Genomic DNA, 14,699 nt, shown 5'->3' on the forward strand with positions numbered 1-14,699 from the left:
TCATATTGTTGATGTGTTTGTGTCATTTTGTTGATGTGTTTGTGTCATATTGTTGATGTGTTTGTGTCATATTGTTGATGTGTTTGTGTCATATTGTTGATGTGTTTGTGTCATATTGTTGATGTGTTTGTGTCATATTGTTGATGTGTTTGTGTCACACTGTTGATGTGTTCGTGTCATATTGTTGATGTGTTTGTGTCATATTGTTGATTTTTTTGTGTCATGTTGTTGATGTGTTTGTGTCATATTGTTGATGTGTTTGTGTCATGTTGTTGATGTGTTTGTGTCATATTGTTGATGTGTTTGTGTCATATTGTTGATGTGTTTGTGTCATATTGTTGATGTGTTTGTGTCATATTGTTGATGTGTTCGTGTCATATTGTTGATGTGTTTGTGTCATATTGTTGATGTGTTTGTGTCATATTGTTGATGTGTTTGTGTCATACTGTTGATGTGTTTGTGTCATATTGTTGATTTGTTTGTGTCATCTTGTTGATGTGTTTGTGTCATATTGTTGATGTGTTTGTGTCATATTGTTGATGTGTTTGTGTCATATTGTTGATGTGTTTGTGTCATATTGTTGATGTGTTTGTGTCATATTGTTAATGTGTTGTGTCATATTGTTAATGTGTTTGTGTCATATTGTTGATGTGTTTGTGTCATATTGTTGATTTGTTTGTGTCATGTTGTTGATGTGTTTGTGTCATATTGTTGATGTGTTTGTGTCATATTGTTGATGTGTTTGTGTCATATTGTTGATGTGTTTGAGTCATATTGTTGTGTTTGTGTCATATTGTTGATGTGTTTGTGTCATATTGTTGATGTGTTTGTGTCATATTGTTGATGTGTTTGTGTCATATTGTTGATGTGTTTGTGTCATATTGTTAATGTGCTTGTGTCATATTGTTGATGTGTATGTGTCATGTTGTTGATTTTTTTTGTGTCATATTGTTGATGTGTTCGTGTCATATTGTTGATGTGTTTGTATCATGTTGTTGATGTGTTTGTGTCATATTGTTGATGTGTTTGTGTCTTGTTGTTGTGTTTGTGTCATGTTGTTGATGTGTTCGTGTCATGTTGTTGATGTGTTTGTGTCATATTGTTGATGTGTTTGTGTCATATTGTTGATGTGTTTGAGTCATATTGTTGATGTGTTTGTGTCATATTGTTAATGTGTTGTGTCATATTGTTGATGTGTTTGTGTCATATTGTTGATGTGTTTGTGTCATGTTGTTGATGTGTTTGTGTCATGTTGTTGATGTGTTTGTGTCATGTTGTTGATGTGTTTGTGTCATATTGTTGATGTGTTTGTGTCATGTTGTTGATGTGTTTGTGTCATGTTGTTGATGTCATACTGTTGATGTGTTTGTGTCATGTAGTTGATGTGTTTGTGTCATATTGTTGATGTGTTTGTGTCATGGTGTTGATGTGTTTGTGTCATATTGTTGATGTGTTTGTGTCATGTTGTTGATGTGTTTGTGTCATGTTGTTGATGTCATACTGTTGATGTGTTTGTGTCATGTTGTTGATGTGTTTGTGTCATATTGTTGATGTGTTTGTGTCATGTTGTTGATGTGTTTGTGTCATGTTGTTGATGTCATACTGTTGATGTGTTTGTGTCATGTTGTTGATGTGTTTGTGTCATATTGTTGATGTGTTTCCGTCATATTGTTGGTGTTTGTGTCATATTGTTGATGTGTTATTGTCATATTGTTGATGTGTTTGTGTCATATTGTTGATGTGTTTGAGTCATATTGTTGTGTTTGTGTCATATTGTTGATGTGTTTGTGTCATATTGTTGATGTGTTTGTGTCATATTTAATGACAGCAAGGAACACATTGTGTTGGTGTCTTGCAGGCTTTTGTATTGTGTAGAAACACATTTGTATTCCTGCTGTAGGAGAACTTGCAATGAGATACCTCTTTCACGCATTAAAAGCACACAATATCTTTTTGTGGATTGTTACAACCATGCTTTGATTGTTGAAGATGTTTGGATCACGTCTACATTTTTTTGTTATAAATATCACATAATAACAAAGCATAATTTAAGACATGTTTTTTTGTTGATGTAGTGCAGGGGTCGGCAACCCAAAATGTTGAAAGAGCCATATTGGACTAAAAATACAAAAACAAATCTGTCTGGAGCCGCAAAAATTTAAAAGCCATATTACTTACAGATAGTGTCATGAGATATAAATTGAATTATGAGGACTTAAAGTAAACTAAATTAGCTCAAATTTAGCTACAAATGAGGCGTTATGATGCAATATGTACATATAGCTAGCCTAAATAGCATGTTAGCATCGATTAGCTTGCTGTCATGCAGTGACCAAATATGTCTTATTAGCACTCCACATAAGTCAAGAACATCAACAAAACTCACCTTTGTGCATTCATGCACAACATTATAAGTTTTGGACAAAATGTGACAGAAAAAGAAGTGGCATAAAACACGTCTTAGAATGTCGGAGAAAGTTATACATGGAAACAAACTAGGGTGAGTTCAAGGACCGCCAAAATTAGTGGGACAAAACGGCGCTCGCCAAATATTCGAATCAGTGAAGCATGTCTAATACAAACAGTGTGCTTTATAGCAATTAGGGAGCTTTGTGTCATGATTGTCCTCCTACAGAAACCAAATTAAAACAAAAAATATGTTTTTTTCCCCCTCATCTATTTCCATTTTTCATATATTTTTGAAAACGCTCCAGAGAGCCACTAGGGCGGCGCTAAAGACCCTCATGTGGCTCCAGAGCCGCGGGTTACCGACCCCCGATGTAGTGGATTAACAGGATGTATAGGGTATAGTCCATAGTAGTTCTAATATAAGAGTGAGAGTCCAGTCCATAGTGGATCTAACATAATAGTGTGAGAGTCTAGTCCATAGTGGATCTAACATAATAGTGTGAGAGTCCAGTCCATAGTGGATCTAACATAATAGGGAGAGTCCAGTCCATAGTGGATCTAACATAATAGTGCGAGAGTCCAGTCCATAGTGGATCTAACATAATAGTCAGAGTCCAGTCCATAGTGGGTCTAACATAATAGTGTGAGAGTCCAGTCCATAGTGGATCCAACATAATAGTGAGAGTCCAGTCCATAGTGGATCCATCATCATAGTGAGAGTCCAGTCCATAGTGGATCTAACATAATAGTGAGAGTACAGTCCATAGTGGATCTAACAATGAGAGAATCCAGTCCATAGTGGATCTAACATAATAGTGAGAGTCCAGTCCATAGTGGATCTAACATAATAGTGAGAGAATCCAGTCCATAGTGGATCTAACATAATAGTGAGAGTACAGTCCATAGTGGGTCTAACATAATAGTGAGAGTCCAGTCCATAGTGGGTCTAACATAATAGTGAGAGTCCAGTCCATAGTGGATCTAACATAATAGTGTGAGAGTCCAGTCCATAGATAGATAAATAGATAGTACTTTATTGATTCCTTCAGGAGAGTTCGTGGATCCAACATAATAGTGTGAGAGTCTAGTCATAGTGGGTCTAACTTAATAGTGTGAGAATCCAGTCCATAGTGGATCTAATATAATAGTGTGAGAGTCCAGTCCATAGTGGATCTAACATAATAGTGATAGTCCAGTCCATAGTTGATCTAACATAATAGTGTGAGAGTCCAGTCCATAGTGGATCTAACATAACGGTGAAATTCCAGTTCAAAGTGGTCCTAACATAACAGTGACAGAATCCAGTCCATAGTGGATCTAACATAATAGTGAGAGTCTAGTCAATAGTGGGGCCGGCAGGAGATCATCTGCCGAAGGAGAGGGGAGCAGAGTATAAAAACAGACGGCAGATCAACTGGTCGAAAAGGGGGTCAATTTAAAGGCTAGAGTATGCAAATGAGTTTTAAGATGGGACTTAAATGCTTCTACTGATCACTAATTATTTTAACATTTAGTAGAGAAGTTGGGCCCCGGGGTCAAGAGGGTTAATGACCCCTGTCTGAAGTTTTTAAATCCGACTGAAGCTTGTTGTTGGCGTGTGGTGGATGAAGTCTGTTTTATTGCAAAGTACATTTCTCTTTCTTCCCAGAAGACACAGGACCACCTGACCTTCCTCATCACCGTGCCCACCGCGCTCTTCCTCTTCCTGTCCATCTTCATCCTGGTGTGCATCGAGTCCGTCTTCAAGCGGATGCTCCGCCTCTTTTCTCTCCTAATATGGGCGTGTCTGGTCACCATGGGTTACCTGTTCATGTTCTCGGGAGGGATCCTCAGCCCCTGGGACCAGGTAAGTGTGTGTGTGAGCCGTGCTTTATCAGTATCATGCTTCCAACCCCAGAAGGGGCTCACTGTCACCTTCAATCCTGACTTTTATTTGTTTATTTTAATTGTGATTGACCACACATTGTTGCATTCAGTTTTGTATTTTAGTGTTTCTATTTATTGTGCTCCTTTGTAACGTTGGTGACAATTTACATTTTTTTAGGGACCGAATGTCCTTTTGGGACAGAGGACCCTTTTGAATTTCTAGCGTTTTATTCTTTCTTTATTATTATTCCGCAGCTTTGAGCTGTAATTTGACCCCCTTAACATGCTTCAAAACTCACCAAATTTGACATACACATCAGGAATGGCGAAAATTGCGATTTAATCAAAAAACCTAACCCCTAGGAAGAAAACACAGACAAAACTGTCTGTAACTTCCAGTAGAAACGTCGTAGCGACATGAAACTAAAACCTCTATGTAGGTCTCACTTAGACCTAGATTTCATACAGTGACATCATTCAGCAAAAATCAACAGGAAATTGGCAAACACCCCTTCAAAACAACATTTTTGTAAAAACACTCACCTTTGCCTCTTTGAGCTGAAATTTGACCCCCTTAACATGCTTCAAAACTCATCAAACTGGACACACACATCTGGACTGGCGAAAATGTTAATCTAATCAACAAACCTAACCCCAGAACTCAAAATTGCGCTCTAGCGCCCCCTAGGAAAAAAACACAGACAAAACTGCCCCTAGGAAGAAAACACAGACAAAACTGCCTGCAACTTCCAGTAGGAATGTCGTAGCGACATGAAACAAAAACTTCTATGTAGGTCTCACTTAGACCCAGATTTCATACAGTGACATCCTTCAGCAAAAATCAACAGGAAGTTTGCAATTGCCCCCTTCAAAACAACATTTTTGTAAAAACACTCACCTTTGCCTCTTTGAGCTGAAATTTGACCCCCTTAACATGCTTTAAAACTCATCAAACTGGACACACACATCTGGACTGGCAAAAATTGCGATCCAATGAAAAACCTAACCCCAAAACTCAAAATTGCACTCTAGCGCCCCCTAGGAAAAAAACACAGACAAAACTGCTCCTAGGAAGAAAACACAGACAAAACTGCCTGTAACTTCCAGTAGAAACGTCGTAGCGACATGAAACTAAAACCTCTATGTAGGTCTCACTTAGACCTAGATTTCATACAGTGACATCATTCAGCAAAAATCAACAGGAAGTTGGCAAACACCCCTTCAAAACAACATTTTTGTAAAAACACTCACCTTTGCCTCTTTGAGCTGAAATTTTACCCCCTTAACATGCTTTAAAACTCATCAAACTGGACACACACATCTGGACTGGCGAAAATGTTAATCTAATCAACAAACCTAACCCCAGAACTCAAAATTGCGCTCTAGCGCCCCCTAGGAAAAAAACACAGACAAAACTGCCCCTAGGAAGAAAACACAGACAAAACTGCCTGCAACTTCCAGTAGGAATGTCGTAGCGACATGAAACAAAAACTTCTATGTAGGTCTCACTTAGACCCAGATTTCATACAGTGACATTCTTCAGCAAAAATCAACAGGAAGTTTGCAATTGCCCCCTTCAAAACAACATTTTTGTAAAAACACTCACCTTTGCCTCTTTGAGCTGAAATTTGACCCCCTTAACATGCTTTAAAACTCATCAAACTGAACACACACATCTGGACTGGCAAAAATTGCGATCCAATGAAAAACCTAACCCCAAAACTCAAAATTGCACTCTAGCGCCCCCTAGGAAAAAAACACAGACAAAACTGCTCCTAGGAAGAAAACACAGACAAAACTGCCTGCAACTTCCAGTAGGAATGTCGTAGCGACATGAAACAAAACCTCTATGTAGGTCTCAATTAGACCCAGATTTCATACACTGACATCCTTCAGCAAAAATCAACAGGAAGTTTGCAATTGCCCCTTCAAAACAACATTTTTGTAAAAACACTCACCTTTGCCTCTTTGAGCTGAAATGTTACCCCCTTAACATGCTTTAAAACTCATCAAACTGGACACACAAATCTGGACTGGCGAAAATGTTAATCTAATCAACAAACCTAACTCCAGAACTCAAAATTGCGCTCTAGCGCCCCCTAGGAAAAAAACACAGACAAAACTGCTCCTAGGAAGAAAACACAGACAAAACTGCCTGCAACTTCCAGTAGGAATGTCGTAGAGACATGAAACAAAAACCTCTATGTAGGTCTCACTTAGACCCAGATTTCATACACTGACATCTTTCAGCAAAAATCAACAGGAAGTTTGCAATTGCCCCCTTCAAAACAACATTTTTGTGAAAACACTCACCTTTGCCTCTTTGAGCTGTGATTTGACCCCCTTAACATGCTTCAAAGCTCATCAAACTGGACACACACATCTGGACTGGCTAAAATTGAGATCTAATCAAAAAACCTAACCCCAAAACTCAAAATTGCGCCCCCTAGGAAAAAAACACAGACAAAACTGCTCCTAGGAAGAAAACACAGACAAAACTGCCTGCAACTTCCAGTAGGAATGTCGTAGCGACGTGAAACAAAAACCTCTACGTAGGTCTCACTTAGACCCAGATTTCATACACTGACATCCTTCAGCAAAAATCAACAGGAAGTTTGCAATTGCCCCCTTCAAAACAACATTTTTGTGAAAACACTCACCTTTGCCTCTTTGAGTTGAAATTTGACCCCCTTAACATGCTTTAAAACTCATCAAACTGGACACACACATCTGGACTGGCAAAAATTGCGATCCAATGAAAAACCTAACCCCAAAACTCAAAATTGCACTCTAGCGCCCCCTAGGAAAAAAACACAGACAAAACTGCTCCTAGGAAGAAAACACAGACAAAACTGCCTGCAACTTCCAGTAGGAATGTCGTAGCGACATGAAACAAAAACCTCTATGTAGGTCTCACTTAGACCCAGATTTCATACACTGACATCCTTCAGCAAAAATCAACAGGAAGTTTGCAATTGCCCCTTCAAAACAACATTTTTGTAAAAACACTCACCTTTGCCTCTTTGAGCTGAAATTTTACCCCCTTAACATGCTTTAAAACTCATCAAACTGGACACACAAATCTGGACTGGCGAAAATGTTAATGTAATCAACAAACCTAACTCCAGAACTCAAAATTGCGCTCTAGCGCCCCCTAGGAAAAAAACACAGACAAAACTGCTCCTAGGAAGAAAACACAGACAAAACCGCCTGCAACTTCCAGTAGGAATGTCGTAGAGACATGAAACAAAAACCTCTATGTAGGTCTCACTTAGACCCAGATTTCATACACTGACATCCTTCAGCAAAAATCAACAGGAAGTTTGCAATTCCCCCTTCAAAACAACATTTTTGTAAAAACACTCACCTTTGCCTCTTTGAGCTGTGATTTGACCCCCTTAACATGCTTTAAAACTCATCAAACTGGACACACACATCTGGACTGGCGAAAATGTTAATCTAATCAACAAACCTAACCCCAGAACTCAAAATTGCGCTCTAGCGCCCCCTAGGAAAAAAACACAGACAAAACTGCCCCTAGGAAGAAAACACAGACAAAACTGCCTGCAACTTCCAGTAGGAATGTCGTAGCGACATGAAACAAAAACTTCTATGTAGGTCTCACTTAGACCCAGATTTCATACAGTGACATTCTTCAGCAAAAATCAACAGGAAGTTTGCAATTGCCCCCTTCAAAACAACATTTTTGTAAAAACACTCACCTTTGCCTCTTTGAGCTGAAATTTGACCCCCTTAACATGCTTTAAAACTCATCAAACTGAACACACACATCTGGACTGGCAAAAATTGCGATCCAATGAAAAACCTAACCCCAAAACTCAAAATTGCACTCTAGCGCCCCCTAGGAAAAAAACACAGACAAAACTGCTCCTAGGAAGAAAACACAGACAAAACTGCCTGCAACTTCCAGTAGGAATGTCGTAGCGACATGAAACAAAACCTCTATGTAGGTCTCAATTAGACCCAGATTTCATACACTGACATCCTTCAGCAAAAATCAACAGGAAGTTTGCAATTGCCCCTTCAAAACAACATTTTTGTAAAAACACTCACCTTTGCCTCTTTGAGCTGAAATGTTACCCCCTTAACATGCTTTAAAACTCATCAAACTGGACACACAAATCTGGACTGGCGAAAATGTTAATCTAATCAACAAACCTAACTCCAGAACTCAAAATTGCGCTCTAGCGCCCCCTAGGAAAAAAACACAGACAAAACTGCTCCTAGGAAGAAAACACAGACAAAACTGCCTGCAACTTCCAGTAGGAATGTCGTAGAGACATGAAACAAAAACCTCTATGTAGGTCTCACTTAGACCCAGATTTCATACACTGACATCTTTCAGCAAAAATCAACAGGAAGTTTGCAATTGCCCCCTTCAAAACAACATTTTTGTGAAAACACTCACCTTTGCCTCTTTGAGCTGTGATTTGACCCCCTTAACATGCTTCAAAGCTCATCAAACTGGACACACACATCTGGACTGGCTAAAATTGAGATCTAATCAAAAAACCTAACCCCAAAACTCAAAATTGCGCCCCCTAGGAAAAAAACACAGACAAAACTGCTCCTAGGAAGAAAACACAGACAAAACTGCCTGCAACTTCCAGTAGGAATGTCGTAGCGACGTGAAACAAAAACCTCTACGTAGGTCTCACTTAGACCCAGATTTCATACACTGACATCCTTCAGCAAAAATCAACAGGAAGTTTGCAATTGCCCCCTTCAAAACAACATTTTTGTGAAAACACTCACCTTTGCCTCTTTGAGTTGAAATTTGACCCCCTTAACATGCTTTAAAACTCATCAAACTGGACACACACATCTGGACTGGCAAAAATTGCGATCCAATGAAAAACCTAACCCCAAAACTCAAAATTGCACTCTAGCGCCCCCTAGGAAAAAAACACAGACAAAACTGCTCCTAGGAAGAAAACACAGACAAAACTGCCTGCAACTTCCAGTAGGAATGTCGTAGCGACATGAAACAAAAACCTCTATGTAGGTCTCACTTAGACCCAGATTTCATACACTGACATCCTTCAGCAAAAATCAACAGGAAGTTTGCAATTGCCCCTTCAAAACAACATTTTTGTAAAAACACTCACCTTTGCCTCTTTGAGCTGAAATTTTACCCCCTTAACATGCTTTAAAACTCATCAAACTGGACACACAAATCTGGACTGGCGAAAATGTTAATGTAATCAACAAACCTAACTCCAGAACTCAAAATTGCGCTCTAGCGCCCCCTAGGAAAAAAACACAGACAAAACTGCTCCTAGGAAGAAAACACAGACAAAACCGCCTGCAACTTCCAGTAGGAATGTCGTAGAGACATGAAACAAAAACCTCTATGTAGGTCTCACTTAGACCCAGATTTCATACACTGACATCCTTCAGCAAAAATCAACAGGAAGTTTGCAATTCCCCCTTCAAAACAACATTTTTGTAAAAACACTCACCTTTGCCTCTTTGAGCTGTGATTTGACCCCCTTAACATGCTTTAAAACTCATCAAACTGGACACACACATCTGGACTGGCTAAAATTGAGATCTAATCAAAAAACCTAAACCCAAAACTCAAAATTGCGCCCCCTAGGAAAAAAACACAGACAAAACTGCTCCTAGGAAGAAAACACAGACAAAACTGCCTGCAACTTCCAGTAGGAATGTCGTAGCGACGTGAAACAAAAACCTCTATGTAGGTCTCACTTAGACCCAGATTTCATACAGTGACATCCTTCAGCAAAAATCAACAGGAAGTTTGCAATTCCCCCTTCAAAACAAAAGTTTTGTAAAAACCGGTCACCTTTTTTCAAACATTATCTCCTCTGAGCACGTTTGTCGTGTCGGCTTCAAACTACCACAGGAGAGAGATTGAACCCTTCTGATTAAAAGTTGATGAAAGAGTTTTTGTTACTGCTACGGTTTTGATCTTGTTAGCCTTCAAAGAACCGCTGCGCTGAAAACCATTTCAAAGATGGCCGCCGTGCGCGAACACAGTGCGGGAGACGTTTTTTTTCTTCTTTTTTTTACGTACCGTCTGCTGCTGTTGCGCACGCACCAACATTCATGGGGGAGGGGCTGTGATCGTCTATACCAAGATGGCTAACAGGTGCCGTAGCTAAGCAGGTATGTTTTAAAGTTGTCGTTTGCTTGCATATCGTAAAAACAACCGTCCGACATTCTTTATTTTAGGTACTTATATATGGTGCCTGACTGTTGTGGCGTTTTAAGGGTGTCTGCACTTTTTATGTTACGGTAAAGACAATGAATAATCCGGTTTTGATTTTATTAGCCTTCAAAGAACCGCTGCGCGAAAAAACATTTCTAAGATGGCCGCCATGCGCTCACACAGAGAGCTAGAGTTTTTTTAATTTTTTTTTTCCTACCGCTCCCAGTATGTCATCTTATAAATGGCATAAACGCGCCAGTGACGCAATATTTGAATAATATTAACATTAGTTGTGCTTCGCCCTCGTGTGAAATATTTGTTAAGATGGCTTTTTTTTTTTTTTTTTTTGTATCGAACTCCATCCCATCCATCCATTTTCTACCGCTTATTCCCTTTTGGGATCGCGGGGGGCTCAAATGGGTAAAAAAAAAAGTAGTTTGGATAAGGATTGTTTAATTGGTTTAATTTCAGGCAAATTGATGCACTTTAAATCTTTTCTGATACAGACTAAAACACAATATTAATAAAGTTATTATTTGTTGTAAGTTGCTCTGTATCTGTTGCTAATGATACAATGTTATGCAGAGGTGTACTTATAACAATTGTATAGACAAATTACAGAGGGTAACAGAACATAATTGAAAAGCGCTGTATTATGTAGAGCAGGGGTAGGGAACTTGTGGCTCTAGGGCCAGATGTGGCTCTTTTGATGACTGCATCTGGCTCTCCGATAAATGTTAGCTGACATAAGTTATGAATAATTCTGCTGGTAATCACAGCATACTTGCCAACCCTCCCAGATTTTCCGGGAGACTCCCGAAATTCAGGCGGAGCTGGAGGCTACGACCCCTCCAGCTCCACGCGGACCTGAGTGAGGACAACCTGTTTTCACGTCCGCTTTCCCACAATATAAACAGCGTGTCTGCCCAATGACGTTATAACTGTAGAATGATCGAGGGCGAGTCCTTGGTTTCATTACGTACTCCCAGCGCTGTAACAACACACAACAACAGCAGTCACGCTTTATATATATATATAGGCATGCAGTAAAGGCAAGCATGCGCTAATTATTTTAAAACCTCTTCTCACTCCGGCACTTACCAAAGGCATGTGGTAAATTTAGGCCTGCGCTTAAAGATTTGAGTGTGATGTAAGGATACCATCAAGAAAAGCACATTTAATAAAAAAAGAAACGTTATTATGGTCTTACCTTTACTTATAAATGAAGTCCATGCGCAGCTCCTTCTGATCAAAAGCATTGATAACTTGTTTATAGAAGTCTTCCTTATCTTTCTTCAGTTTTAAAAGTCTCTCTGTCTCAATGGAGATCTTCCTTTATTACTTCCTGCTTCGGTTGAAAGTCCAGTTTACAAACCCCGTTTCCATATGGGTTGTGTATATATATATATATATATATATATATATATATACACATATATATATATATATATATATATATATATATATATATATAATATATATATAATATGAAATACTTGTTAGCTGTAAATATACTCCTCCCCTCTTAACCACACCCCCACCTCCCACCTCCCGGAATCGGTGGTCTCAAGGTTGGCAAGTATGAATCGCAGTGTTAAAAATAACGTTCAAAAAATCAAACATTCTCATGCATTTGTGTTCTGTTCAAGAAGTCGCATTAATGGTAAAAGTATTGTATTTATCAATCAGTCAATCAATGTTTATTTATATAGCCCCAAATCACAAATGTCTCAAAGGACTGCACAAATCATTACGACTACAACATCCTCGGAAGAACCCACAAAAGGGCAAAGAAAACTCACACCCAGTGGGCAGGGAGAATTCACATCTAGTGGGACGCCAGTGACAATGCTGACTATGAGAAACCTTGGAGAGGACCTCAGATGTGGGCAACCCCCCCCCCTCTAGGGGACCGAAAGCAATGGATGTCGAGCGGGTCTAACATGATACTGTGAAAGTTCAATCCATAGTGGCTCCAACACAGCCGCGAGAGTTCAGTTCAAAGCGGATCCAAGACAGCAGCAAGAGTCCCGTCCACAGGAAACCATCCCAAGCGGAGGCGGATCAGCAGCGTAGAGATGTCCCCAACCGATACACAGGCGAGCGGTCCATCCTGGGTCCCGACGAGCGGTCCATCCTGGGTCTCGACTCTGGACAGCCAGTACTTCATCCATGGTCATCGGACCGGACCCCCTCCACAAGGGAGGGGGGGACATAGGAGAAAAAAGAAAAGAAGCGGCAGATCAACTGGTCTAAAGAGGAGGTCTATTTAAAGGCTAGAGCATACAGATGAGTTTTAAGGTGAGACTTAAATGCTTCTACTGAGGTAGCATCTCGAACTGTTACCGGGAGGGCATTCCAGAGTACTGGAGCCCGAACGGAAAACGCTCTATAGCCCGCAGACTTTTTTTGGGCTCTAGGAATCACTAATAAGCCGGAGTCTTTTGAACGCAGATTTCTTGCCGGGACATATGGTACAATACAATCGGCAAGATGGGCTGGAGCTAGACCGTGTAGTATTTTATACGTAAGTAGTAAAACCTTAAAGTCACATCTTAAGTGCACAGGAAGCCAGTACAGGCGTAATATGATCAAACTTTCTTGTTCTTGTCAAAAGTCTAGCAGCCGCATTTTGTACCAACTGTAATCTTTTAATGCTAGACATGGGGAGACCCGAAAATAATACGTTACAGTAATCGAGACGAGACGTAACAAACGCATGGATAATGATCTCAGCGTCTCTAGTGGACAGAATGGAGCGAATTTTAGCGATATTACGGAGATGAAAGAAGGCCGTTTTAGTAACGCTTTTAATGTGTGACTCAAAGGAGAGAGTTGGGTCCAAGATAATACCCAGATTTTTTACCGAGTCACCTTGTTTTATTATTTGGTTGTCAAATGTCAAAGTTGTATTATTAAATAGAGGTCGGTGTCTAGCAGGACCGATAATCAGCATTTCCGTTTTTTGGGTGTTAAGTTGCAAAAAATTAGCAGACATCCATTATTTAATTTCATTAAGACACGCACATTTATTATTGGTTAGTTTCAGAATAACAATTCTATAAAAAGAATAAGTCACTTATTGTACCTTAAAAAATGCCCGTATTTAAAAGATATTACACGGCTGTCACGGAAATACATTTGACAATATCTGGCTTTGATGGCTCCGTCAGCCAAAAAGCTTCCCGACCCCTGATCTGGATGTTTCCTTCAGACACCTGCCTTCCTAATGTTTACTTCTCACACGCGTGAATGAAGTGTGATGTGACACATTCATCCTCAGTGCCAGACTCAGGAATCCTATTTTCTCTCCATCTCGCACCTTGTCGCCACTTATTCATCAAATCCTCTTCTCTCCCCACCTGCCTCCTCCTCTCAAGACCTAGATGTCTCTTCCCCCCTCCCCCCCGCACCACAATCCTTTCCTCCCCTCCTCCGAGACGGCGGGTATTTTTATCAGGCACCTGTGAGAGTATAATCCATTTGACTGATGAATCTCTGTGGAAGTGCCTCCCACCCCCCTGCCCTGTTATCTGGGACCCTCCTCACAGCGCCCCCCTATGCAACCACAGCGCAGGAAGTGAGGGAGCTCTGGAGGAGGTGAAATTGCAGCTCCCTCTCAGCGGGGTGCCAGGCTCGTGCTGATTGGAGCTCACAGCAAAGGTTTGGAAGGAGGAAAAGAAGAAAGGTGAAAGCTTCTTGCTTGACCTCTTTACCCTTCCCAACACACAGGGAGAAAGAAGTGTTGCCAGCTAGTTTTTGACCGTGCGGTTGCCTATTTAGGCCTGCTTTTCGGTAACGAGGAAAGCTGCAGCCAGGTGTATTAACATGCAGGTCAGGAGATGAAGTGGCGCGCTGACGGAGGCAGGTGACGCACCTGAGATTGGACTGCCAGTGTCAATTCCAGCAAAATGACTGCAGGACCCGTAAACCACCCGATGCTCTTTTGGGAACACAAAGTCACACTTGCTGTAGAAAGTCACAGATTTTGTAGGAAGGCACAGATGTTGCAGAAAGACACAGATTTTGTAGGAAGGCACAGATGTTGTAGAAAGACACAGATTTTGTAGGAAGTCACAGATGTTGTAGGAAGGCACAGATGTTGCAGAAAGACACAGATTTTGTAGAAAGACACAGATGTTGTAGAAAGACACATATGTTGTAGGAAGACACAAATGTTGTAAAAAGACACATGTTGTAGGAAGACACAGATGTTGTAGAACGACAC

At 40.3% G+C, this 14,699-nt stretch overlaps 1 protein-coding gene across 2 annotated transcripts in view; it reads left to right on the forward strand.

Moving 5' to 3' along the window:
* adcy2b (adenylate cyclase 2b (brain)) overlaps positions 1-14,699 on the forward strand; it is a 136,486-nt gene that overhangs the window by 23,924 nt on the left and 97,863 nt on the right. Inside the window, exon 2 of one of the 2 annotated variants that reach the window (XM_061882548.1) lies at positions 4,061-4,255. In XM_061882548.1, coding sequence (XP_061738532.1) covers positions 4,061-4,255 — 195 coding nt within the window. Of the gene's footprint in view, positions 1-4,057; positions 4,256-14,699 lie in introns of both variants that reach the window. The other variant, XM_061882547.1, reaches the window with a different exon arrangement.

The sequence above is a fragment of the Nerophis ophidion genome, linkage group LG21 (assembly GCF_033978795.1).
Source record: "Nerophis ophidion isolate RoL-2023_Sa linkage group LG21, RoL_Noph_v1.0, whole genome shotgun sequence".
NCBI lineage: Eukaryota > Metazoa > Chordata > Actinopteri > Syngnathiformes > Syngnathidae > Nerophis > Nerophis ophidion.